This window comes from Vicia villosa, unplaced genomic scaffold, assembly GCF_029867415.1.
Source record: "Vicia villosa cultivar HV-30 ecotype Madison, WI unplaced genomic scaffold, Vvil1.0 ctg.001480F_1_1, whole genome shotgun sequence".
Lineage (NCBI taxonomy): Eukaryota > Viridiplantae > Streptophyta > Magnoliopsida > Fabales > Fabaceae > Vicia > Vicia villosa.
Genome location: NW_026705635.1, coordinates 100,976 through 128,613, shown reverse-complemented (window position 1 = coordinate 128,613; position 27,638 = coordinate 100,976). Strand labels below are relative to the sequence as shown.

Sequence of the window (27,638 nt, the reverse complement as noted above, 5' to 3'; positions counted from 1 at the left end):
GTCTTTGCTTCGTCTTTTACTGCCCTTGAGTTTTAGTTAATTGATTCTTAAGTGATTAGTGCATTTTCTATTTGTCTGTTATATTAGCTTCGTAAATTACTGTTTTTTCAAGAACAAACAGAATGTCCTAAGTTTGGAAAACCAATATTTCCTTGGTTTAAAAGCAGTTGTATGAGCATGCGAGTGATAGGCTCTTCGAAAGGTCCAAACAACCATGCATTGTCACACTATAGGCTATAGCTTTTATTTGTTTAGATTGCTTCCCTACTCTGTCTTGTGATATGCTTCAATATAAGCTGGAGCTTAACTTATAAAAGTACTTGAAAGCTTATCAACTTTGATGAAGCAGTCGCTTTTTATTTGGAGTTGCAGTTTGGGCTCTTTGAAATGATTCCACCTACCTGTATTTCTGTAGAGCCACAACACTTGTTGGGAACATTTAATCAATAATTTCCTAGTTAATACAATACACCACCACTACCTGATGGAATAAAATGAAGTCCATCTTAATAGAGCTTTGTTGGAAAATAATACTCTTGGTATTTTGTCTGGTAAATTCTTCCCTGCAAGCCAATATCTCTGAACCATCCAAATCCCAAACCAGATTACAAGGAGCGAAGACATCCAGTTGATAATTCACACACATCGAATAACTTGTTGCACATGGTAGCAAATTGATAGGATAGGTTCCACATAGTCTCCTAACGGTGATAGAATCTTGGTTGACTGACTCTGGGCTATCCTTTATCCAAGAATTAGTTTGTTGAGGATATATCAAAATCTAGTATCAGCCTTTGTAGAGAGACGACATTCAGAAACATCGTCCTTTCATATGTCATTTGACGAGATGACCATTATTTTGGATGATATTTCATGTCTTCTTCATATAGTGTGTAGGGGTGAGTTATGTGACCTTTTATAAGATGTGTCTGATGTCGATGCTATTAGTCTAACTATTGATCTGTTGGGTGTTTCCTTGGAGGAGGCCGCTGAGGAGATCTGTGCTTGTAGGGGTCCTTATTTTAGGTTGAATTGGTTGAAGGTGATATTTGCGTGTCAGCGAGCTTCTAGTAGATTTCACTGTGCTGCTAGAGCATATATATGATGTTGTTAGGATGCATCATTCTTCGCGACAAGACTTTTACTCTTGTAGAGGCAAAATATTTGCCACTATTTAGGAACTTGGATGGATGTGGTAGATATTGATGAGGCGCAACTGCACTTGTCATACTCTACAGGTATTTAGTTATGAGATGCTTTCTTCTATACGTGCAAGCAACTTGGCGAAGACGCCTCGCTTCTACTGGTGCAAAATGTTTTATTTTAATTTTAATTTGACTTATCTTTATTTATTTATAATTATTTTAATCGATAATATTCATGTGTAACTGATCTTACCTGATCAGATGGATCTTCAAGGCCTGCAAGGATTGGATCTTCAGTGAACTGGGGGGTGTACCTGCAAGGTACTCCAATGCTAAAGTAAGAAGATGAGCAACAAAGCTCAAGTACAAGGTAAAGGATAGAAGAAGTGAATACCTGACCCTCTAGTGAAAGAGGGTATTTATAGCCCCCAGCGCTGGGCCAAGATCTCACTACTGGACTGGATGTCCAGACCCAGTTAGGAGACTGCTAGGATTCCAAGCGGAAATATCGGAGACCAGTATGTGGTCTCCGTCCTGGTTAACCACTCTGAAGTTTAAGGGAGACGCGGTCTTTCAGGGACTACGTGGATTCCGTATTATTCGGGGGGTTTGGATGTGACATAACCCTACGAGGAGGAGGGTCCTCGGGAGAAGGCTGCGAGGGAGAGGGCCCTCGGCGGAAGGGGCGCTCGCGGAGAGCGTGCCTGGTAAGCTTGAGTCTGGACGAGGAGGGAAGTCCTCGTCAAATGGGACGCTTCGCAAGGAGCATCATATGTCGAGCACGCACTGCAGTGCTCCAACGCCATTGGGTCTCCGAGGAGTCGAGCACATGTTTTCTCCTCGTGGGCTTAGAGATGATTTGGGCCTCCAAGTTCAATTGGACCGAAAGTAGACTGGGCTGAATCTTGGCCCAGTCCAGAACAGTAACAATGTTGGATTCCCGAATATTTTTCAACTGTTGGCAAGAGAGGATTGTCTGGGATTGGTGGATTTGGCTCTTTGGAATTCTCAAAAGCCCATATTCAGGTGCAAATATGGGGTTTGCCCATTAATGTTAAACTGAATCAAATGGGTCAAAAATTGGGCAAAAAACTAGGTGAAGTGTTGGAATTAAGAGTTTTTGAAATGTGATAAATCTATAATTGTCAAAGTTAGAGTGAACATGGAGATTAACACTCCCATTAAGTCGAGTATGTACATAGGAAGTAAAAACAATGGTGTTAGTAGGATAGATTTTCATTATGAAAAACTTCCAATGTTTTGTTTCTATTGTGGTTTCATGAACATTTACATCATTGATTCTAATCAAAATATGATTGACTTCTATATTGTGAATTCTAATTCTAATCATTGATTATAATCAAAATATGATTGACTTCTATATTGTGAATTCTAATTCTAATCTTCAAAATACTGTTTGGAGAGGCACTATCATTTATGGTTACCCTACAAGAAACCAAACATTCTCACATGTGATTTGATAAGTAATTTGGCACAGAGATATAACTATACTAACTAGTTTATATTTGGTGATCTTTATTTCATAACATGTAAATAAGAAAAAACTAGGGGCAACCTTATTATTATAATCTAACTAGTAGTATTAATGACATTTTCTCTTCTCTGCTTCTCAACTTTATGATTTAGGTTATAATGGAAACATGGAGACTTAGTGTAACAATCAACAAGGTGACAAGTTCATATATGCTAGGTTGGAAAGATTCATGGCCAAGAAGGGATGGGCTGAACAAATATCTACCCTTATTACTCTAATACAAAATTTTATCCTAACACCCCTAAGTTTGTCCTAGCACCCCCCACATGGGGGCTGCTATTACCTTTATGCCCTTCTTAAAAATTTTGGATTTTAAATTGGATCTACCGGATTTTTCGAATTTTTTTTGTAATTTTTTAGATTTTTGGAAACTGGCAGTATTTCATATTTGACAGGAATTTTTTTTAATACTAACGAATTTTTCAAAAAATTTAGTAAACTACAATACTTTTTCGAAAAATGCGGCAGTGTTAAATATATATTTTTTGCTTATTGAATATGAACTATCGAATTTTTCAAAAATCCATAAAATAACCAAAGATAGCGGATTTATAAAAAAAATCCAGTATATTAAATTTATTTTTTGAAAAAATCAGTAAAATTGCATACCAGACTTTTCAAATACACTAACAAATTTTTTTATGCGTACTGAATTTTTCATTTGAACTATTAGATTTTTCTTCGCTCTTTTTCGGTTAAATTTTGACAAGTATATTTTTGCCATTATGAAAATATGTGGGGGTGTCGGGTCAAACTTGGGGGTGTCAGGATAAACTATCCTCTAATACCCACCTTCCTAGAATCAAATATAAACCTGATCCTTCTTTGAGTTTCACTTAATCTTCTATCATCATGTCAAAAGGAACCCCAAAGACAAACCAAAAAGGTTTGAGAAATTTTTTATGGAAAATCCTGAAATTGAAGAAGTCATATCCGAAAGCTGGAACTTTTATCCTAATAGAGATCCCAATAATAAACAACAAATGACCCTTTGAGACCTTTGGGATTAAGGCAAGAAAGAGTTTGATAACCCCAATGCTGAAATTAATAAGCTCAAAAGTATCATAAAAAACCTCTCAGATCTCAACTATCTTAACAAAAACTACTTTAGCATAAAAGAAAACCAAAAAAAGCTAGACATTTTGCTCTAATAAGAAGAGATATGACGGACCCAAAGGGCTAAGATACACTAGCTTAGGGAAGGAGACATGAATACTAGATTTTTCCACCTTAAAGCCACTCAAAGGATATTGCATAATAGGATAAAGTTCATCACTAAAAGTAATGGCGAGATTTCCTATAAAGAGGCACATATTCAGGAAACTTTAGTGAACTGCTACAAAGATCAGTTTAGGGATGATAGCATAGCTGATAATGACGCTTGCTTTAGAGGTTAAAACATCAAACTTCATGATGTGATGATTAATCCATTAAAAGCCCTTTTACTAGTGAGAAAGTCTTTTTAGCTATGAAGAACCTCATATGTAATGTTACCTCCGACCCTGATGGGATGCCAACCTTATTTATCCAATCCTATTGGAAGATTATGGGAAATAACATCACCAAAACTCTTCTTAATATTATGAATAACAAGGAGAGTCCAAAGAGGTTCAACAATACCTTCATTATTCTTATCCCCAAAGTGGAAAACCTACCAAGCATATTGAATAAAGACCTATTGATTTATGTAATGTCATTATGAGAATTATCACTAAAGTAATAACTTACAGGTTAAAGCCTATTCTGCCTGGTATTATTAGTTAAAATCAAAGTGCCTTTGTTTAAAAAGGCTTATAAGTGATGATAATATGATAGAATTTAAAGCCTTTAATTACATAAAGAAGAAAACCAAAAGCAGTCAGGGGCGTGTAGGAATTAAAATAGACATGGAAAAGGCCTATGGTAGGCTAGACTGTAACTTCATAAGAAAACCCTCATCAATAGAGGTTTCCCTTCTAATATCATCAACAACATTATGAATTGTGTGACAATTGTATCCTTTGTCATCCTCAATAATGAATATCCTACTAAAAGGATCATTCCTACTAAAGGAATTAGACATAGAGACCCCTTATCTCTTTATATCACGTGCAGGTGTTTTTTTCCTAATATGATTAGAAAGGATTAAGAAGACAATCATTTCTCAGGTATATCTATATTTAAAATGGCACAAAACACCACTCATTTAGTTTTTGAAGACGACATTCTATTATTCGGAAAAGCTGTGGAAAAATATGTCAGAACTCCCCTCAGCATAATAAACACCTATCAGGAAAGGACGGGTCAAAAGATAAAATTTCAAAAGTCAGAATGATGTTAAGCAAAAACACTAATCACACTCAAAAGGATGTGTTTTCTAGCCTTATAGGTATTCTAATTGTTAGAAAAATCCAATCTTATCTAGTTCTGCTTACTCAAATAGGATACTCAAAGAATCAATGTTTCAACTCTTTGGTGGATCGAATCAGAAACAAGCTACAAGCGCAGAAGGCTAAATTTATTTCTTTTACTAGTAGAACCACTCTCATCAAGGCAGTGGCTCAAGCTATTCTTACTTATGTGATGAGCTTATTCCAATTATCTAAAAGTCTTTGTAAGAAGATGGATAATTTAATTTCTAATTTTTGGTGGGGTGAGTCTAGAATTCATTAGATGAAGTGGAAGAACCTGTGTATACCCAAGTCAGAATGAGGCATAGAGTCTTGGGATTTTGAAGATTTTAACAAAGCTATGCTTATTAAACAAGCTTGGAGACTGCATACAGATCCCCAATCCATGGTGGCTAAAATTCTAAAAGCTAAGTATTGTTATGACTCTGACATTCTTAATTCTAAACTACGAAAAAAATCCTAGTTACTTATGGAGAGGCATTTATAATATATTATGGATCATTAAAAAGGGTAGTTGATGGATAATGGGTAATGGAAATAAAACCAATATTTGGGAAGACAGTTGGATTCCAAACCAATGTAGGTTTAAAATCCTAACACAAAATCCTCTAGAAACAAGGGCAATTGGAGTTAGGGACCCCATTGACAAGGAAAATGGTTTTTGGGACCCAAATATTGTCAAACAAATTTTAATCCCTATAGACAGATATGAGATCACAAAAATACCTATATATAACCTTGAGGAAGAAGGTTGCATAAGCTGGAAAGCTAAGAATGGGCATTACAATGTAAGGTCTGGGTACTATTGTGTTAAATTGGTAGAAGGATTTTGGTATTGAATGTTCTAATAAAAACACGGAAAAAGAAATATGAAAAAAACTTTGGAGTAGTAAGGAAACTCCTAGACAAGAAATTCTCCTTTGGAGAATTCTTAACAACTGCTTACCTAATAGGGAAAACCTAAACAAAAGAGGTATTATGTTTGACCCTTTCTATCCTAGGTATAACTCAAGATATGAGTCCACATACCACTATTTTAAGAACTACAGTTAGGCAAGTCATGTTTGGTTTGGATCCCAATTGAACCTAAAGTTTACTAACAACTAAGATTACCACTTTACAAATTGGTTTAAAAATAACATGTTGAAGATGAATCAAGCTACTATTTCTATATGCATCAACATCATAGATGGGATATGGGAAGGCAGAAATTAAGCTATGATCATAGTTAAAACTCGTAGTGAAATGTAATATGAGTTACAGGATTCGAATCCCAGCTCCTACAATTTCCCATTTTATCGTCACAAATTGGGATTGTCCTTGTATATCACCACAATTATTTTAGTCAACAGTGGTGTAGAGTTCAATCATTTCATCACGGTTTATCTTATCAACCGTGGTGAAAGGTGATATTTATCTATATATAAGTGAAGTTATCTCTCGCTCAGTACATACAATCGTTTCTCTCAAAAGAAAACCCTAACATATTTCACTCTTCTCTCTAAAAAAACCCTAACATTTATGTCACTCACCTACGACAACCTTCAAATTCATCTTCACCAAACTAATACAACTATGTCGTCTTCTTCAAACCAATGGCCACCTTCAGGTTTGTTCATTAAACTTATGCAGCAATGTCATTTATGTTTCTATTTATCAATTATTGTTTAGTTTCTGTTTCTGTTTAGTGTTTATGTTTCAAACCCTAACATATAATGTTCTTAAATCTTATCGATAATTGTTTTGTTTCAAACCATAACATATAATGTTTTGACTTGTTTCTGTTTATGTTTTTTCTAGTTTTTACTTGTAGGTATGGATGGATGGATGAAAACATTAACGAGGATGAAGCTAAAGTGAGCGCAACAAACCTGTGTGAGCGCTGCAAACACATGTTTGCTAATGTCACTTCAGCTTCATCCTTATTTCCTTTCATTTTGAATTCTATTATAGGATAGATACTGTAATACGGTGAACTGACTTTAAAGAAATGTCGCGGTAAGCAAGAGTCGCCACCGACTTTTATTTTATCCAATAAGAAAGGCTAAAAGAACAGAAAAGACCTTTTAAAAGATTTTGAGTTCGGGGGGTAAGTTATACAAATGGAAGGTACAAGCACCCTTTGTATCCATGGTTATCCATGGGCTCTTAATTGCTTAGCTCACTTTTATTTTCAAAATATTTGAAGTGTAGTGTGTGAATAGTAAAAAGATAAGGACTTTAGCTTGTAAATAAGCGTAGCCTTGTTTTGAATAGATTTGAAAATAAGTGGGAAAAAAGATTTTGAATTTGAATTTGAAAAGAGTAAGCAATCAGGAGCACCTACCCTAAGTTTTAAAGATTCTGCTCTTTCAGCTTTTCAGTTTGAAAGGGTTATCCATACCATAAGAGGGTAGGTAGTCCTTTCATTGGATTTATCGGGTCATCGAGAATCATCGTTTGCCATAAGTCTATCCATACCATAAGAAGGGTAGGAAGTCTTTAGGAAATGATGGAATAGTCATTTGTAGGCAACCAGTAAGGATACCTTAGCATTCGAAGGGACGATCATCATTTATCGAGGCAACATCGAGGGACGAGATCATTTTTTATCGTAGGCAACTCGAAGGGACTATGATCTTTATATCGAGGGACTACGACGATTTTATCGAAGGCAACAGGCTAAGGTATCCCTACATCCGAGGGACTTTTACTATTTTTGATCGAAAGGCAGCATAAGAGAGATTACCTTAAAGGTGTGTGGGTGAAAAAAGTGATTGATTAATTTAATCCTGAAAATTAGGGTTATTCTAGGTTGATTTTAGTCTTGCCATACAATCCTATTAATTTCTAACAGTTATATCAGCCGAAAAATAAAAGGCAGAAAATATACCCTACGCTATTACAAGGCTTCGGGGAGGGGGAATTACAAAACCAAAAAAAACCGGGGGGAAAAGGCAGAAAATAAATGCAGAAAATAAACCTACAACTATTACAAGGCTTTGGGGCAGTTACATAATAATTAATAAAATATGCGGAAAATAAAAAGCCTAATTACTATTACAACCCTTAGCAGTTACATAATATGAAAAACTATGAAGAAATACAATACGGAAATAAAAATCATAATTACTATTACAAATCAGGAGCAGTTACATAAATTATAAAAAATTACGCGAGAAAGTAAATAGCGGACGAATTGAGAAATCGAGAAAATATTTGAAGAAGAGGAGGAAAAAGATTTGATGTTTAGAAAAATATTTTAAGTTAATGTTAATCTGAATCTAATTTAATTAATGAAAATAAATCTAATTATCTAATTATGTACAAATTAAATCTAATCAAATTAAATCTCTAATTGATTTTAATTATTAAATCTAAAAAATCTAATCAAATCCTAATTACTAAATTAATCAAAATTATGTTAAAAATAAAATCAATTAAACCTAAATCTAATTATTTTAAAAAAATATTCTAATTACTAAATCTAATCTAATTAAATTTTAAATTGAAATTTAGTCTTAATTAAAAAAATCTAATCTAATCCTAATTATAGTCAATTAAAATAAATGTTAAGACAATTAAATCAAATTAACTATTTGTTGTACCCCGAAATTTGCCCGATCAAATCTACGTCTATTAATTCATCAGGGGTATTAAATTAAGAGTCACGGGGTTTAACATTTTGATTGTTAAACCCACTCTCTTATAAAATATCCTGAATCAAAATGAGGTTAAAATTAGAAGGTACTTGGGCCCAGTCATTTGGCCCATCTATCTTATTTTTGGGGTTTTTAGTCATTATAATTTATTTTATATTTACTCATTTTTATTTAACTTACCATTTACTTTTTTTTTTATTATTATTATTAGAATTATTATTATTGTAATTTTACTAACTATTATTATTCATTACTATTAGGATTATTAATATTATTATTAGGAGTATTATTTATTAATTTTGATAGTATTATTAAGATTAATATTAGAATTATTATTAGGTAGTATTAGGATTAGTATTAGGTTTTAATTAATTAGGTTTATTATTTTAATTAGGTTTTAGTAATTATATATATTAGGATTATTTTTTGGGTAATAATAGAATTATTATTTAGGTTAGAATATTATTAGCATTATTATTTATAATATTATTATTATTATTAATGTTTATTATATTGGTATTAGTATTATTGTCAATTAGGTTATTATTTTATAAGGGGGGTTTTTAGGCTGATTATTGGGTTTATTGTTTTTTGTTATTGGGCTGAAGAAAAAGAAAGAACCAAACAAACAAAAAGACCAAAAAATAAAGGAACGGGAGCGGGCCCAATGGGCGTTGGATCAACAGGCGGGTCAAATCGACCCGATCATGTTCACTTCCTTCTTCCCCCAACCTCTCACGCAATCAGTGCCTTCAACCATGGAAAATCATATCAAAATCTTCATTACATCTCAACAAAATCAAGACAGCAATCTGAATCTAATCTAACCTAAATGGGATCACTAACCCTAACTATAAAATAGAAAAGAAATTATCAGATAGGAGGGAGCCATGTTACAGAGCAAAAAATCGTGAATTCAAAGGAGGTTGCAGGCCACATTTTGATAGGGTTCAAGCCAAACCAAACCAAACGCGCAAAACAATTCCTTGAAGCATTCTGAGTAATCCTAGCCATTCGCAGCATCTCCAAACATTCAAAATCGTAACATCACCATTGTTGCTTTCAAGCTTTTTTTTATTTCTCCAATTTACATATAAACGCATGTATAGTCGAATTTGATTGCATATATTTGTTTATAATCTTGTTGTGATGCTTTCTGGATGATTAAATTGGAGCTTAAGCGCAGGTAGAGAGCTTTGCCATAGCTAGGGTTTTCGGACCTTCAAATTGGGGACCGTGGATAGAAGCGAAATCGACCAAAACCAATGGCCTCACCGTGTTCAAGGGGTGGTTTTTATTCGACTTAAGTGTTTAATCGGAATTTATCTGGGCATTATAACGAGTTTGAATGTCACATGGATATGGCTACACATGCTAACTGTAGGTATAAGTCTTTTCCTTTTTTTAGAAACACAAGGTTGGGGACGAAGGGAGCTGGGCGCGTGCAGGTTTTTTTTTTTTAAATTCAAAAGGCTTGTTTTTTTCGTATATTATATTTGGTCACTGATGTAATAACAGCGAATACCAATACCAAGTGCTTGGGTGGAGAAGCCATGCGTCCTAAGGTCTTCAAGCGTGGGGGGAGGGGTTCGACTCCCACCTCCTACATTGGTGAAATAAACATTCCACATAATTTATAATAAATTCAGTGTATATACCACAACGGTTGTTTAGAAAAGTCATTGTTAAATATTTTTTTTAAATAACTTACTTTTGGAGTAATATATATATATATATATATATATATATATATATATATATATATATATATATATATATATATATATATATATATATATATATATATATATATATAGACACTAGTGTAGGAAATACTTTTTATATCGGGTTGGAGTCCGATGTAAATCCAAGCGATGTAGTAAATCAAAGATATTTTACATCAGGCAACAGCTCAATGTGAAAAATCCACATACCACCTCGGCTGAATGTTAGGTATGATGTGAAATAAAATCAATTTTTTTATAAAAATGCATTATTTAACACCGGTTTCTCCAATGGCCCGATGTAATATATAGGTTTTAACATCGGTTTCTCCAATGGTCCAATGTAATATATAGGTTTTAACATCAGTTGCCTCAATGGCCCGATGTAATATGTTTGCTATTTTTTAGCAAAATCAAGGTGTTTTTCCTGTAATTTTTTTGTTACCTAATTTTTCATATTTTTCCAACATTACACATACTACATTTAGGTCGCTATTTTTCATATTTTTCTCACATCACACAGACCACATTTAGGTCGCTATTTTCATATTTTTCTAACTAGTAAAAAGTAATTTCATTGCACCAAATAGATAGGATGCAAATATATATTATTCAAAATGAACAATTGATTTACAAAAGTATTAATCTAGGATATACACATGTGTACAAAATTATAAGGAAGTTTACACACGGTGGACTATTACAACAATAACAAAACAAATGAAACCATACAAAAATATTCAACCATTTATAAGTCATTTCCCACACTTGAAATATCAACATACAATCCACGAGAAGTTGAGTTATAGCTTCGGTAGACAACACCAAAATTATATTTGCTGACAATAAATAAGAATCTACAAAAGCAATCTGTGATGAAAAATATGAAAAGCATTCAGAAACTAATATAAGAAAACAAAATGCGGTAAAATGGTCACTGTCCCATTGATGATCGGCAGCACTAAAAGTTAAAGAAAACCAAAATCGGTACGCATAAAAATACAAGAAATTTCAATATCTTCCTAGAATAAATAAGCAACATGTAACTTACCAAAATGCATTCTTCCAAACATAAAAACTTGCCCGCAAGAGGAAAAAAAACATACTGATTGAGCACCCACTTCATTTTCAAAACATACTGATAGTTCTCAATTTCATGTTCACTGAATAACAAGGTTGTGGCATGTCTACGTCTATAATGTACCAAATGAAAATAGAAGAGCTCTTATAAAGGCTTTGAAAGTAGAGGGTGAGCAACCATCTCATATATACAAAATCCTGTACAAACAAAAAAGTAGTATTTAAAATGCAGCAAAACCAATATTATAATTCACTAATATTATATTGAAGTATACAAAGAACCTTTACATGAAACCATAGCACAGCTAGGTTGTATAAAAGATCACTTTTTGAATGTTGTTATATATATATTAAAGTGAAGATCATAGTGTGATGTACAATCACATATAATATAGGTAAAGGTCTTTATTCAGTATAATATTTTCTTATAGGCACATGTAGAGCTGTCAAGGTTGAAGTTTTTTTCGAGTCTATTTACATTTGAGTCTTTTTAAACCCAATCTGAAAAATTTATAACAGTTTGCTATAAAATAATACTCCATCAATCAAATTATAATTATTATAAAATTTATAACAGTTTGTTGTTATAATTGTTATAAAATTATAATGGTCGTGAATATTTATATCTTAAAATCGGTTAGCACAAGTTATTTAATTTTGTGTACTACATTGAATAATTTGTGATGTATTTTGAATAGTTGAAATTAAATTAATGTGTTGTTTTACATTTTAATTGTAACTTATATGAATTATTTAAAAATCTTAATTTTAAATATAAAATTATATATATATATATATATATATATATATATATATATATATATATATATATATATATATATATATATATATATATATATATTATTGCATGCAATTTTATGGATTTTCTAAGGAGAAAATTTTACTTTTTTTTTAAATAGGTCCATTTAGGGCCGGAATCTATTTATAGTTGGATAATCCGCAGCTCGGACAGGGCTGAGTCTGGGTAATAAAAATAGAGCATATTTAAATATGAATTTTTTGGGCTCGATCCTAAAAGTCCGAGACCCGGATGGAACAGTCTGTTTAGTATCGAGTAGTCCATTTTAACAACTCACATGACATCTCACATATTAAATACTACACGCTTGTACTCACCCATTATTGTCCTTATCAAAATACTGCAGGTAAAGTGCATTTAAAAAGAAAATTTTTAAAATATGTCATACTATTCCATGATTAAAAATCATATATTTAGATATGAGAAATCCCGGTGACATGATTTATATATGAGAAACTCTGGTGTTGTTGACAAACATATAAGTTTTTAAAATTATTTTTAAGTTCTATAAATGTTATACTAAACATTAAATTATTAGTAATTAAATGAGGAAGGATATTCTTACATGTGGAGTAAGTCTTGATAACTTGACGTATCAAATAAGAATTTTAGCTATAATGAGAACTGAGAACTTTTAATAATAACCATACGATTTAAAATCAATATCTCAGATTTCATTCAAATTTTAATAGACAATAATTAATAGATAAATTCTGGTTTAAATACACATCACATAAATATATATCTGAGCATTGATTATATATATATATATATATATATATATATATATATATATATATATATATATATATATATATATATATATATATATATATATATATATATATATATATATATATATATATATATATATATATATATATATATATATATATATATATATATATATATATATATATGGACAGGTTCTATGACACCAATGTCTCAAACTTAGTAACATGACACTTCTGATAACTCTTCACCCCATGTTCATATACTAAAATTCACCGTTGGATTGAAATTTATTATATATAAATCATGTCTATAAAATTTAACATCAATCGAAAATCATCCGATATGTCAAAGAGATGCATAAAAACTAACATCTTACAAAACATCATGAAAACTGTTAATTTTTATTCTTCTCTTTAACATATCAAATCATTTTTTATTAATGTGAAATTTCACATACGTGATCTATATAATAATAGCTATCAATCCAACAGTGCATTTTATTATACGGACATGGGGTGAAGATAGAGATGTCAACGAGACAGAGAATGTTCGGAGGATTCTTTCCCACTCCCCGCTCCACCCCAAAATTTATTCCTCATCCCCAATCCCCGCCACGGGGGAATATTTTCCTCCATCCCCATCCCCACAGATCTCCACGGGTATCCACCGAGATCCAATCTTAAAGTTTTTTTTACATATTTTTTATATTCTTTTACTATATTTTTTATATCCGAGATCCAATCTCTTATGACAATATTTTTTCATATTCTTTTACTAATATATATATATATATATATATATATATATATATATATATATATATATATATATATATATATATATATATATACACACGATGAAATGATATCAAAGTGTCAAAGTTTAATTTGACATCAAATCTCAACCGTTAATAGTAGTTGATCAAACGGTCATATAAATAGCCTAATTTTTTGGAAAAAAAAATCGACTATACATATATTTTATTATTATTTAATTTAATATGACTGTTTGGTCAATTATTTTAACGGTTAAAATTTAATGTCAAATCTATATGTTACTACTGTTACGGATTGATCAGTGCTAGTTGAGTTAAATAGGTGAGGGTTTGCTCACAACAGCAAACCATTTGACAATATTTAGAGGTAGTTTTAAAGGTTCCGTTCATGTGATGTGAGAAACACTGCTGATAGCCAGCGATGCTTGGTTGCAAGCGGCCGGTTAATTCAGTCGTGTGTTGCAGGTTGGGACAAGAAAAAACAAGAAGAAAGTGATACAATATTTTACAATATCTACAAAGGGTTTAATGGAGATGCAAATTTTCAGTAGATACATTATATAGTTATTTTGTATCGGAAAACTAAGGCAAATGCAACACCCCCTTGGGCAAGTTATTTTGTACTTAATGGAGATGCAAATTTTCACGTATAAAGTACTAGAGCGACATATACTTGGGGAAGAAGAGAGTATCTTACTTTTATATATAATTTTCACAAATACATAAGAAACACTAAATTTCTCCAACATCTGACTGTTCATCGTCTCCACAAAACAAAGGCAAGCAAGAAAACAACAGTCAATAGCATTCCTGCATATTTGACCCATTGGTCAACCCGGTTTCGTCTCTCAATTAATCTCAGAACTCTGTTCGATATCCCTACTGTATTCAGGACGTCCAATGCCTTTCGGTGTGCACTCTGCACAGACATAATATGCCAGATCAAAAGATTTTCAACAACAATATGACTGGATTAACAAAGCATAAATATTATCGCTAGTCTAAGCATTCGTAGAAAGTATCTAAATAAAAGGATAAATACCTTCAGGCGTTCCCTTTGGCCATGTATTGAGGAAAGAATCGCTTCCCCGAGAGCATTAGCATTTTCAAGCTCCCTGGCAGAACTGCGAACTGAGTGCATTGCTTGTGTGTCATCGTCGTAAATTCTCAAAACATGAGCAGAATCCCCATTCTACAATTGGAAATGAGATTGTTATTTAGTCAAGAGGGAAAAATACACAATGAGCCATTGAATAGAGCACGATAGCAATGACGTACCATTCGCCCCAGCAGTTCTGCTCTCTCTTTAGCTTCTCTAGACCGTTTCTGACTCCTTGAGTTATATTTATCCAAACTTTCTTTCAGTGATTCAGCCTCTTCAGCTATTTGTTCAACCTTTCTGCGCAAGAAAATACAACACCCCCTCTTAAGTACAAATGCAATAAACCAGAGACAACATAAGAAACCAAACCCATGGACACACTTCATTCAGAGTTCTCATTCATTAACAAAGAAATTGACAGCTGACAAATCCTTGCTGCTACCAATAACAGAATCAATCGACAAACTAATGGTTTCCCATTCACCAATAGTACTTGCCGTTGCTCTTGCTATTAATGATTCATACAGCTCTAAAAATGCTCATTTCAGTTAGCACATGCAATATCCATCTTCGTAACACTATATGGAGAATTTATGATACCTAATCAGCATGTTAACATTTTCAGATTTAATTCCTTTGAAAAGAATTTAATGCCCTTAGCTTAAGGGAATAATAAGGAATCACAATTTGAAAAGAAACTACTAATATCACACATACACATAATAAATCATGAATTTGTTTAAATCTTTTACTACAATAACAAAAAAACGCAGGACATTTTTCTGAGATTCATTATAAGAATCAATAAAAGAAAAAATGCAATATAGAAATTGTTAAAGAGTTATGCATCGGATGAGATATGACCTAGAAATATGTTTATAAGCGAAGTAATTTTCACCATATAAACCAATTTTGTAAGGCTGTGTTAGGCTCAACCACAATTCTATGATGGTATCAAAGTCTATCCAAATCTGTTGGGCCATCGAGTTTTTGTTATCGAACCACTCACAATTTATATCCACGCACCAAGCCCAATTGTGTTGCGTGAGGGGGTGTGCCCAACCACAGTTCTAAGAGGAACAGTGCAAAAAGAGCAATTAAGAAACAAAACCCCCTCCCATGACATGACACACACAATTACCACTATGTTTCCTCAACAAAATTAATAAACCTAATGATGCACCAAGTTTCCCTTAAAACACAATAAAACCTTTCAAATTCTCCACTAAATCGTATATAACCAATGAACTAATTATTACCTCCGAATCATCTTCTAAACAACGACAATAACAATTAAGTCTTATCTCATTAGATGGGGTCTACTACATGGATCAACTTTCGCCATAATGTTCTATCATTGACTATATTTCTATCCAAATCGTTAAAGTAGTTGATCCATATCATAGAGATCCGTCGACTGTCTAACAAAACAATCAATTAGACATTGTGACATCACTAAGTTCATTCCCTAAGTTTACCTCAAAACACATTAAAACCTTTCAAATCCTCCACTAAATTGCAAATCATCAATAAACTAATCATTTCCTGCATTTTAAACTGAAACATCTTCTAAACAATACGAATAAACTCAATTCAATATTGCGACAACACTAAGTTCATTCCCTAAGTTCATTTGAAAAATGAATTTATCAACATTCACTCGCAATCAAAAAGCGCAATTCAGGAGCTCGATAACATCAATTGCGGAAACAAACTGTAAAATCATAGCCAACAAATAATATTGATACAAGCAAATCGCGAAAATCGACAAGATCGGAATCAACACGATTTCAATTTGTTCACCTTTTCCAGAGATCTCGTTGAGGTTTGGCAGCAACGGAACGCCAAAGCCTATCCATCTCAACGCAGAGCGATTGAATCTGATTGATATCCTTCTTTACGGTAAATGACAGCTCCGAATCAACGCCGGCAACGGCAGCGGAGGTAGAGGTGGAGTGCTCGAGACGCTCAAGGCGTTCGAGGCCGTCGCGGCACCTGAGCAACAGCTTCTTCGCACTTTGGTGAACTTCTGAGAGCGTTCCTCCGCCTCCTCCTTCCATGGCGACGACGGCGATGTTAGTGGTGGTTAACGAGGGAGATATAGATTTGTGAAACGGTGATGTAAGGTGTTTTGAATTTGGGTGACACGTAAATAAAATTTGTTAAGTGTAATACTAGTAGGGGTGGGAATAGGCCAGGCCGGCTACAGGGCCTATAGCCTAGCCTACTTAAGGCTAGGCCAGGCCAGATCTATTTGATAAAAAGGCCAGACTTGGACTTCTTTAAAAGCCTATTTAATAAAATAGGCCAGACCTAGGCTATTAAAAAAGCTTAGGCTTAAATGCACTTTTGATCCCCCTATTTTAATGTTTTTTTAACTTTTAGTCCCTTTATTTTAAAATCCAGTTTTTTTGTCCCTCAACTTTGATATTCTTGAGATTTTGTTGGTCCCCCTCTAGTTTTGCACATGTGGCCTCTTCATTAAATGACGTGGCACTGATACAATAGAACCAAGTCAAACTTTATTTTATTTTTAATTGAAATTAGTTGTTTTCTATTTTGTAAATTGTAAACAACTTTTTATTTTCCATTTTAATATAATATTATTGTAACTTAAATATGAAAATATCAACATTCCCATAATACAACATTTTAATGTCGTATTCAATTATTTAAATATTTTTTATATTATTATCATCACATTTATCATCATCATCTCTAATCCATAAGCAAATTCATCCCCTTTCGTCAAAAAGTAACAGAAATCCACCAACATAATCCAAAACATCTCTTCTTTAGAGTTTTGACTAGAATGTCCATACATCCACATAGATGAAATAAAATCCAGAACTTAACACTATAACCAAAATTCAAATCAAAATAGAAAATCAACAAAATCAAAATTGATGGAATTGAAAGAAAAAAAAACTTCTAGATCTGGGTTTTGTATTATGGTTTTTTCTTCAAAGTTACCAACATTTTTCTACAGATCTAATTATTATGGTTTTTATTCTTTCAGAATTTGGATTTTTTTCTTCTGGATCTAGAAAGTAATGAACAAATCTGAGACCATTTTGGATTTTTTCTTGTGAATCTGGAAAGACGATGAAGAAATTTGAGACCATAAAACCATAAACTTTGAATTTGGGTTTTTTTTTTCTTCTGTATTTCTAACCACCACAATCAATGCAACAGAATTGGGGTTGAAAGAAAGGGTTGGGTTGAATATGAATGCAATTAGGTTCATTGAGAAACATCTTTGAAATGACGAGGAGGATGAGCAAATCAAATTCTTAAGGGAGATGCAGAAGAATTGGGTTTAGAAGAAGGAGGTGGAAAAATTGGATAGAAAAGAATTAAACAAGACTTATATAAAGTTATTGGAAATCTGATTAAACAATATTTTATTTATTGAAAATCTGGAAAAATATATGGATTTGGAAAAAGGGTTGAATTCGAGAAGATGAAGATGTAATTATGAATTAAAAAATGTTATTTTATTTATTAATTATTTTAATAATTTACAAAATAAAAAACAACTAATTTTAATTAAAAATAAAAGAAAAGTTGACTTGGCTCTATTGTAACAGTGTCACGTCATTAATGAAGAGGCCACATGTGCAAAATTGGAAGGGGACCAACAAAATCCCAAGAACATTAAAGTTGAGGGACCAAAAAACTGTGTTTTAAAATGAAGGGACTAAAAGTTAAAAAATATTAAAATATGAGGACCAAAAGTGCATTTAAGCCAAAAGCCTATAAACCCTTGTAGGCCGGCCTATATTTTCATATATATTAAAATTATTCTAAATAGGTTAGCCTATATATGCATATATATTAGAAAAAGTGTTAAATAGATTGGTCTATATATGCATATATATTAGAAAAAAATGCTAAATAGGTCGGTCTAAATGTTCATATATATGCGACCTAAAAGGCTTCTTAAGTAATATAAATTAATTGAAAACATTAATAAGAAAGAGGCTTTTAAAAAGGCCAGGCCAGGCTGAAAAAATGAGCCTCTAGTAGGCCATAGGCCAGGCTCAGGCCTTGCAAGTTTATCGTAGGCCAGGCCCAGGCCTTATAAAGCCTAGCCTATTCCCACCCCTAAATACTAGAGTGGAATCCGGAAAAGGAAACAGGTCGCAATTTGGATAGTTTTGGACATTCTCATATAGAAATCTACCATAAGAAAATTCTCAATCCAGTTCACATATTTTTCAAAGACTTGAATTCTCAAATTTGACTTTGGAACATTTTTTTCATACATTTTCTAGCTCTCAAAAATAAAACTTCAAACTTAATTAAATATTATGATTGGTTATTGTATTGTTATTGATATGGAAGGGGATCAGAATAAAAAAGTGGGTCAGAGACGTATGCACGGTGTTGGTGATGAGGAGGAGGGTGTATTTGCAAGGCACATCGACGATCAAGTAAGTAGGAGCAAAAATACGTTTTAGTGTTTAAAGGGTTCGAAATTGTGTTACATAACCCTCTCAAATGAAAGGGTTTTTACATTGTCCCACCGCGTTTGGTCATTGGTCCACGTTTTGGGCTAGATCGTGGATCTAGGCCCAAAACGCGTGACTATCAGGTTTCTAGGAGTATGTTTAGGAATCTTGGGAGGCTGCCCAAAACTAGTCGTTGGTCGGGTAGAGATGTATCTCAGGTCGGCAGAGATGTCCAATAAACAAGGGGCCATCTGTTCTCCAATGGGGGAGCAGAGGAGCTGTCTTGTTGTAGTGTTTACCGTGAAAATTAGTAAACAACTGCTAGTCCTCCAAAATAACAAATATCTTGGTTGCTCGCAGGATCGACTAGATTGATTCTAGGACATGGTCTAAGTTTCGAGATTTTGATGTATTGATTGAGCTCATACTTGGTTTGGTTTTGTGTTTAATTTGTAAGTGAAAAAAGAATAAGTTGAAAGGTAAAACGAAATGTAGGAATGATAAATGTTTTTTTGACTCGAAAGCGATAAAGAAAGATAAAAGATCCTTATTGAAGATAAATATAAACTGATAAAAGGTAATGTAATTCGATTAATATAAATTGGTAGTTCATATTGTACATATTTGAACACACTAAAATCTAACGCTAAGATTCTAATTTATACTAGTTCGACCCTAATGACATTTTCCTCACAGAATGCCACGTTCTCCGTCTGCATGTCCCTCGATCCTTTAAGGCTTCCACGTGTCCTTTTGGATAAGACATGTCATTTTGAATTTGAATATCCTTTCGTCGAGGCGCCAAATTCCAATCAATATGGCTGTCGAAGCTTTCTTTCCAAATGCTCTGAAAATATGCTAAGTCCTTTACCCTTCTGAGGATATTTACTTTGAATACCTTTCGACAAGGTAAAATCCACTTCACACCAAATGGTACTTCAAACATCCTTTAAAGAGCCATTTTTTATGTCTCTCTTTGAAACATATCTCCTTTAACAAACCTCCATTCGTTCGTCGAAATCTCCAGCTAACAAATTGCCCATAATAAATGTCTATTTCAGAATTCTTGCAGAAATGGGTATTTCTTGCGAACCCTTGATTTCGATGGATAGTCTTTCTAATGTCTTTTCACCCGTGACGTCATGGTCATGATGACCATGCCTCCAAACGTCCCATTGAGACGCGCATGAAAATTGTACAATGATCACTCCTAATAAGTAGGAGTATGGTTGTAGACTGTGCAACCATTTGTTCAACTTATCACGAACTTACGCGTGTCCCACTACTTTCCCACTCTTTAACATTGCAGAATTGCAAGAGGTGAGTTTTCCCTCTATAAATAGCAGAAACCTCTCATTTAAACACTCTGCATCTTTATACAAAGGTGACTCTACAAACCTCTTCTTTTTAAAATACTTTGAAACTCAACTCTTCTTCAAGAAACTCTGCAACAATGTCTTCCAACGATCAAATGGCTAAAGACGCTTCGCTGAAAAAGGTTTAGACGAAGAAGTCTCAATTTTGGAAGGAACTAAGTGTAACGCCCCAAATTTAATTAATTATTTAATTAAATTAATCGAAGATTTATTCGTTGGAATTAGTCGAAGTCGGAATTTATCGATATTATTCTAAAGGCGTAATTGGATTAATATGTTGATTTGAGCAGTTAAGTTATGGTCGGATTAGTCGGAGAAATACAATTGCGAGATGGTATTATTTGCGTTATGGATCAATTGTAGTTGTGGAATATTATTTAGAAAAATATTAGTTATGTTATGTGATTATTTGTTTATGTGTGTTATTTGGCTTAATTGAGTAATTAGAGGAATATTATGAATTGGGCCTAAGTGGAAGAAATATAACACAATGAGATTGGATTGTGGGTTAAGCCCAATTAAGAAAAGAGGGATAGTAAGAGAGTTAGGGTTTTAGAGACATAACTCTCATTTGGTGAAAGAAGAGAGAGAATAGAAAGAAGAGAAAGAAGGGAAGAGGAAAGCTATGGCTTGAAGAGGAAGGACTCCATTGAAGAAGGTGAAGCTTTTGCTAAGGTAAGGGTGGGGTTCTTACTCTCTAAGGGTTGGCATGATGATGTTTATGGTGGGTTAGATTGTATTTTATTCTCCATGGATGTGTGAGTTTGAAATTTTTAGGGTTTTTGATAGAATCCATGAAATTGTGCCATTAATCATGTTGTTGATGTTTGTGTATGAACCCATGGTTAGAAACATGTTTAGGAACCTTACTTGTGTGGTAATTTGATTTCAATTGATGCTTAAATGATGTATGGGTTAGTGGGTGTTGTATGAGGGGATTAGGGAAGAAAAATGGTGATTTCTGAGTTTTCACGCAACATGAGTCGACCCACACAGAAGCATGAGTCGACCTGAGCAACCCAAAAGGGCAGAAAATCCATTTTCCTTCAGCATGCGTCAACCTATGAACTATGTGCGTCGACCTATAGAATCCCTTGCGTCGGATCATGGGTCGACCTGAGCTAACCCGAGGGGGGTAGAAAGCATCTATGCGTCGACCTATAGAATCCCTTGCGTCGACCTGAAGATTTCCATTTTTGACAGATTTTGTAAAGACCATAATTTTGATCTGTAACTCCGTTTTATGCACTGTTCGAAGCGTTGGAAAGCTAACGCAATGAACTATACCATAATCCAATGAAATGATTCATAGGATATAGTCTCCTATTATGTTTATTAGGATTAAGTGATGAACTATGTTATGTTAACATATGAAGTATGCTCTTTGCGATGAATTGACATAACCATGTTGTGGTATAACTTGATGTATGTTTTTCTTATGACGATACAATGCTATTGAGATGATGATATGTACCTTCCTTATGATGATATAATGATATATGTGATGATATGCATAATTGATAATGGTGTTGTATGCTATATGTGATTATTTGTACGTCTTGAGAGGTATGAGCTAATAGTGATGCCATGTGATGAATTAACAATGAATATGTATTTATTAGGAAGTTGAATATAACGTGTTATGATAATTACTTGAATTAAGGAATCTGATGAATGTGTTGATGTTGCTGGTAATAAGATGAATTGTTGTTGTTGTAAGATGTTGATGTTTGTTGTTGTTGTTGCAATATGTTGAATTGTTGTTGTTGGTGTAACATGATGAATTTGCCGTTGTTGTTGTAGACCCTATGGTCAATGTTGATAAGTTGTATTGTGATGTCTTGTGAAGTGAGTTAATGTTGTGTGATGATATGATATAGCGACATGATTGTGAAGTGATGCATTCTTATAAATGATGATGATTTTGTTGTTGTTGAAGTTTGACATTATATTGATAATGTTCGATGGTAATTTAGACGATGTTATGACGTATTGTTTTTGTGGTATTTTTGGATGTGCATCATTGAGTCGCATCCATTGCATAAGTGTCTTTTAGCCTGAAAGATGGCAACAACTATTAGCCTGGAAGATGGCAACGACTATTAGCCTGAAAGATGGCAACGACTATTAGCCTAAAAATGGCAACGACGATGGCCCAAGTGGCAATGTTTGAGACGGGAGTTATAACACCCCAATTCTACCCAATCATATAGGTACAAATATCAGAGTATAAAAATTAAATTCATATAAACAATTAGGGTATTACACTTAAGTAACCACATTACCAAACATAACATACTCGCAAAGGATGCGTAACACAATAATCATGAGGAAAGATTCTCATAAACACCTGATAGTATTACATATATATATATATATATATATAAATATATATATATATATATATATATATATATATATATATATATATGTCGGTATACAGAATATCCACAGTATTCCGCCAAAATACAACGTATGAGAAGGTATCCAAAATACATAATATGAATACATCCAAAGGATCAATTATACATCAAAAAGATCCTATAAGCATCATCTACAAAATAAGTGTTCAATCCCCCCTAGGTGTTACGTATCACGAGCAGAGGACACCAAAACGGATGACTACTAAAAGAGTACCTACACTTGCGGATCACCTGCACATTACCCATGAGTAGGTAACATTAAGGCAGAAGGGTGAGAATATAATTCATAATGAAAAGCATGATAAATATAGTAATGCCAACAAGTATCATCAATAATCATACAATAAAGTAATCCACTAAGTCAACCATAATTAATGTATGAACAGTGCGATAAATGAGTGAGAGCATAATGGTAAAGACAGATGGTGATGAATGAGACTCAACTATGCATATGCATGTGGTACCCAAATCCGGAGTAAACTCCTCCTTGTCATTATGACAAATACACCTTGCCGAACATTATGTTGGGACTTCATTCCACTCAGGAAAGTACACCGTTGTCGAGTAGTAAGCTACGAAAAACCGTCATCAAGCATTTATCCCCCAATGATGACCTCTTTCCAATCAGGCTAATATACCGTTACCGAGCATTAAGCTCCTACTGGTAATCAATGCCACACGGGCCACCTGCTAATAGCATTCCGCTATTAGCGTAATGAAATGTTATGCTGTGCAAACAAACGAATCGATTACATATTTACAACAACAACAATATAACTTGGTCACATATCCACATCACACCGGATATATTAATCCACACGGATACATCACCAAAATTGCCACTCAGGCGTTCATAATCACACAACACACATATACCGTCAAAACATACTTGATTAGCAAATATCATTTCACAAAATACATTTATGAAAAATCATTCAACCATCAACACACTCCTCTTTATCATAAAGCATACTCAATAAGCTTCATAGCGGTTCAAACGGCGTCAAAAACAGAGTTACGGATCAAAAGTTATGATCGTTACAAAATCTGTCAAAAATTGGAAAAAGCTGTAGGTCGACGCATGGAAAACATAGGTCGACGCATTAAACTCCTGTCACCCTCGGGTATGCGCACGCCGACCCAATAGGTCGACGCAAGGATTTCACAGGTCGACGCATTCTGCAGAAAATGCAGATTTTTGCCTTTTAGGCTGCACAGGTCGACGCAAACCTCTGTGTAGGTCGACCTAAGCTTCGTAGAAACCTAAAAATCATCATTTCCACCACCCAGACTCTTATAAACATTTCTCTAACACATATACATCATTCTAAACATCCACAAATCACAAACACAACATAAAAGTGTGATCATGCAACATAAACAACCAACTTTGCATGGTTGACATCACTAAACTTCTCATAACCTAGTTTTTCCTTCCAATGCAAGAAAACATGGAGAAATGGAAAAACAAACATGATCAATGAATATATCTATCATCATACTACACATACACACCACAAAATCATGTTCATAACTTCAAAACTCACAAAACTCATAATCTACCATTGTTGGCCAAAGGATAGAAAATGAACAAGAACAAGACTATAAGGATCATACATTCAAGATAAATTAGATTCACCCCCTTACCTTGGTTAGATTCTTGGTTTGCTAGGTTTTGCTTTGATTTCCACACTTTTATCTTCTTCTTCTTCTCTTGTTTTTCTCTCTTTTTCTCTCTTTTATTTCCTTTTTCCTTTTACTGGTTTTTGTTCTTTTTCTTCTTATCTCTACCTCACTTCTATCTCCCCCCTACTTCCTATTCACTCATAAAAATATCTAACTAAAATATCTACTTTACGGTCTAAACTTAATTGTTCCGAAAACCCCCAAAACGCAAAACAACGCATCATAAATATTTTTACTACCGAAAACGTAAAAATCATCGATTAAATAATAATCTACTATACCGAACTATTACCGACTGACACGACTCAAAAACGGTAAAATTTAGGAAAATACAACAAACATCACTATTAAACAGAAAAACACATTTACGGGCGTTACAACCCTCCCCCACTTAAAAGATTTTCGTCCTCGAAAATAAAAAATTACCTGCTACAAACAACTCAAGGTAGGAGTCTCGCATCTTACTCTCCAACTCCCAGGTCAAACTCTAACCTGCCGCACTTGACTACACGACCTTCACCAAGGCGATCTCTTTGCTTCTCAGAGTTTTAGTCTCACGATCCTCAATACGCACCGGCATCGTCTCAACCGTCAGGTTCCCACGCACTTGCACATTGTCCATCTGAATCACATGGGATGGATCCGCAATGTATCTCCTCAACTGAGACACATGGAATACATCGTGCAAATTAGCAAGACTTGGTGGTAACGCCACCCGATACGCAACTTTGCCCACTCGCTCCGATATCTGATAAGGACCAATATAACGCGGAGTAAGCTTCCTCGATTTCAAAGCTCGTCCAACACCCGTCATAGGCGTAACTCTTAAGAATACATGATCACCAGCTTGGAATTCCAAATCTTTCCTTCGCTTGTCATGATAACTCTTTTGCCTACTTTGTGAACTTCTCATCTTCTCACGAATAAATTTCACCTTCTCCGTAGTCTCTCTTACCATCTCAGGTCCGAGTACCACACTCTCGCCTGATTCAAACCAACATAACGGAGTTCTAAACTTACGACTGTACATCACTTCAAAAGGTGCCATTCCGATACTAGAATGAAAACTGTTGTTGTAAGTGAATTCTATCAACGGAAGATAAGTATCCCACGAACCTCCTTTCTCAAGAACACACGCCCTCAACAAGTCTTCTAACGATTGAATAGTCCTTTTGGTCTGACCGTTTGTCTGAGGATGATAAGCCGAACTCAACCTCATCTTAGAACCTAGAGCCTCTTATAAACCTTTCCAAAAATCTGATGTGAATCTCGGATCTCTATCCGACACAATACTGAACGATATACCATGTAGTTTCACAATCACCTTGATATAAATCTCAGCTAACTTCGCAACTGGAAAAGGGATGTTAATAGGAATAAAGTGAGCAGACTTTGTCAACCTATCAACAATCACCCAAACTGCATCAAAACCTCTCACAGTATTCGGTAAACTCATCACAAAGTCCATAGAAATACTATCCCATTTCCACTCTAGAATATCCAACGGTTGCAACAACCCTGCAGGACGCTGATGTTCCACTTTCGACTTCTGACATATCAAACACGCATACTGTAACTCGGTTTTTCGAACTGACTCCTTACTCTTTTTATTTTTGAGATTTCCGCAGAGCAAAAATGTTTGTTTGTGGATTTTTTTTTGTTTGCAAGAGTCGCCGCCGACTTTTATTTTATCCAATTATATTAGGAAAGGCATAAAAGAACAGAAAAGACCTCTTGACAGATTTTGGATTCGGGGGGTTGGTTATACAAAGGGAAGGTTTTAAGCACCCTTTGTATCCATGGTTATCCATGGGCTCTTAATTGCTTAGCTCACTTTTGTTTAAATGCTTATTGATTTGAAATTAGAAGAAGTGAAGATGGACATTAGGTCACATAGGTCTCTGAAGAGTTTCACCGGGAATAATGCCCTTCAAATACCAGAAGAAAGTTTTTGAAAATAGATGAGAAGTTTTAAAAACACGTTTTTTGAAAATGAAAGGTGTTTGAGCAAGCAATTAGGAGTTACCTACTCTCAATTTATAAGATCTTTCCTATGCGTTTAATACTTTTCTTAAATGATGGTATGATTAAAAAAAAGTAACAAGGGGGGAAACCCTAGAGGTGCAAGTGTGCAGAGTGTTTTTTAAAGTTTTATCTTGATTATTAATGTTTTAGCTCAAAGGTAAAAATATGGTCCAAGTGGACAAAAGGAAGATGGCGGAAACATAAACAATGCGTCCAAATGGACAAAGAGAAAATAGCGGAAACATAAACAATATGTCCAAATGGACAAAGAGAAAATAGCATAAACATAAATAATACGTCCAAATGGACAAAGAGAAAATAACATAAACATAAATAATACGTCCAAATGGACAAAGAGAAAACAACATAAACATAAATAATACGTCCAAATGGACAAAGAGAAAATAGCAGAAACGTAAATATGATGAATGATAAAATAAAGCATAAAACAAGAAATATAAAGAACGATATAATAAAATGCAGAAATTAAAGTCAATTGTTAGTACGTTAGCACGCGAATCATCTTGAAGCTAGTCAAGTATATCCACGATATTAGTGAAGATCGATGGTGAGTGAATGATGATCTCGGATTTAAAGTTAATGAAAATTTATCAGAAGCTTGATAGAATCATAGCGACTACACGATAAATTTCCAAAAGTCTTAAATCAACTGCATACAATCTCTGCCATATTTGATCTTTTATTCC

At 33.8% G+C, this 27,638-nt stretch overlaps 1 protein-coding gene across 1 annotated transcript; it reads right to left on the bottom strand.

Annotated features, from left to right (window-relative positions):
* Nucleotides 1–14,513: 14,513 nt before the first annotated feature.
* Nucleotides 14,514–17,121, bottom strand: LOC131635411 (membrin-11-like). Its single transcript, XM_058906032.1, has 4 exons — nt 16,771–17,121; nt 15,144–15,264; nt 14,908–15,057; nt 14,514–14,784 (listed from the first exon to the last, which is right to left on the bottom strand). Exons 1-4 carry the CDS (start codon nt 17,025–17,027, stop codon nt 14,623–14,625), a joined length of 690 nt encoding a protein of 229 aa, XP_058762015.1. The 5' UTR covers nt 17,028–17,121; the 3' UTR covers nt 14,514–14,622.
* Between the last annotated feature and the right edge of the window lie 10,517 nt (nt 17,122–27,638).

Coding starts and splice junctions, on each gene's coding strand:
- LOC131635411 (XM_058906032.1), bottom strand. CDS start 17,027: ATGGAAGGAGGAGGCGGAGGAACGCTCTCAGAAGTTCACCAAAGTGCG. Junction 15,058..15,143: donor CAGAACTGCTGGGGCGAATG/GTACGTCATTGC, acceptor TTCCAATTGTAG/AATGGGGATTCTGCTCATGT. Junction 14,785..14,907: donor GCCAAAGGGAACGCCTGAAG/GTATTTATCCTT, acceptor ATGTCTGTGCAG/AGTGCACACCGAAAGGCATT.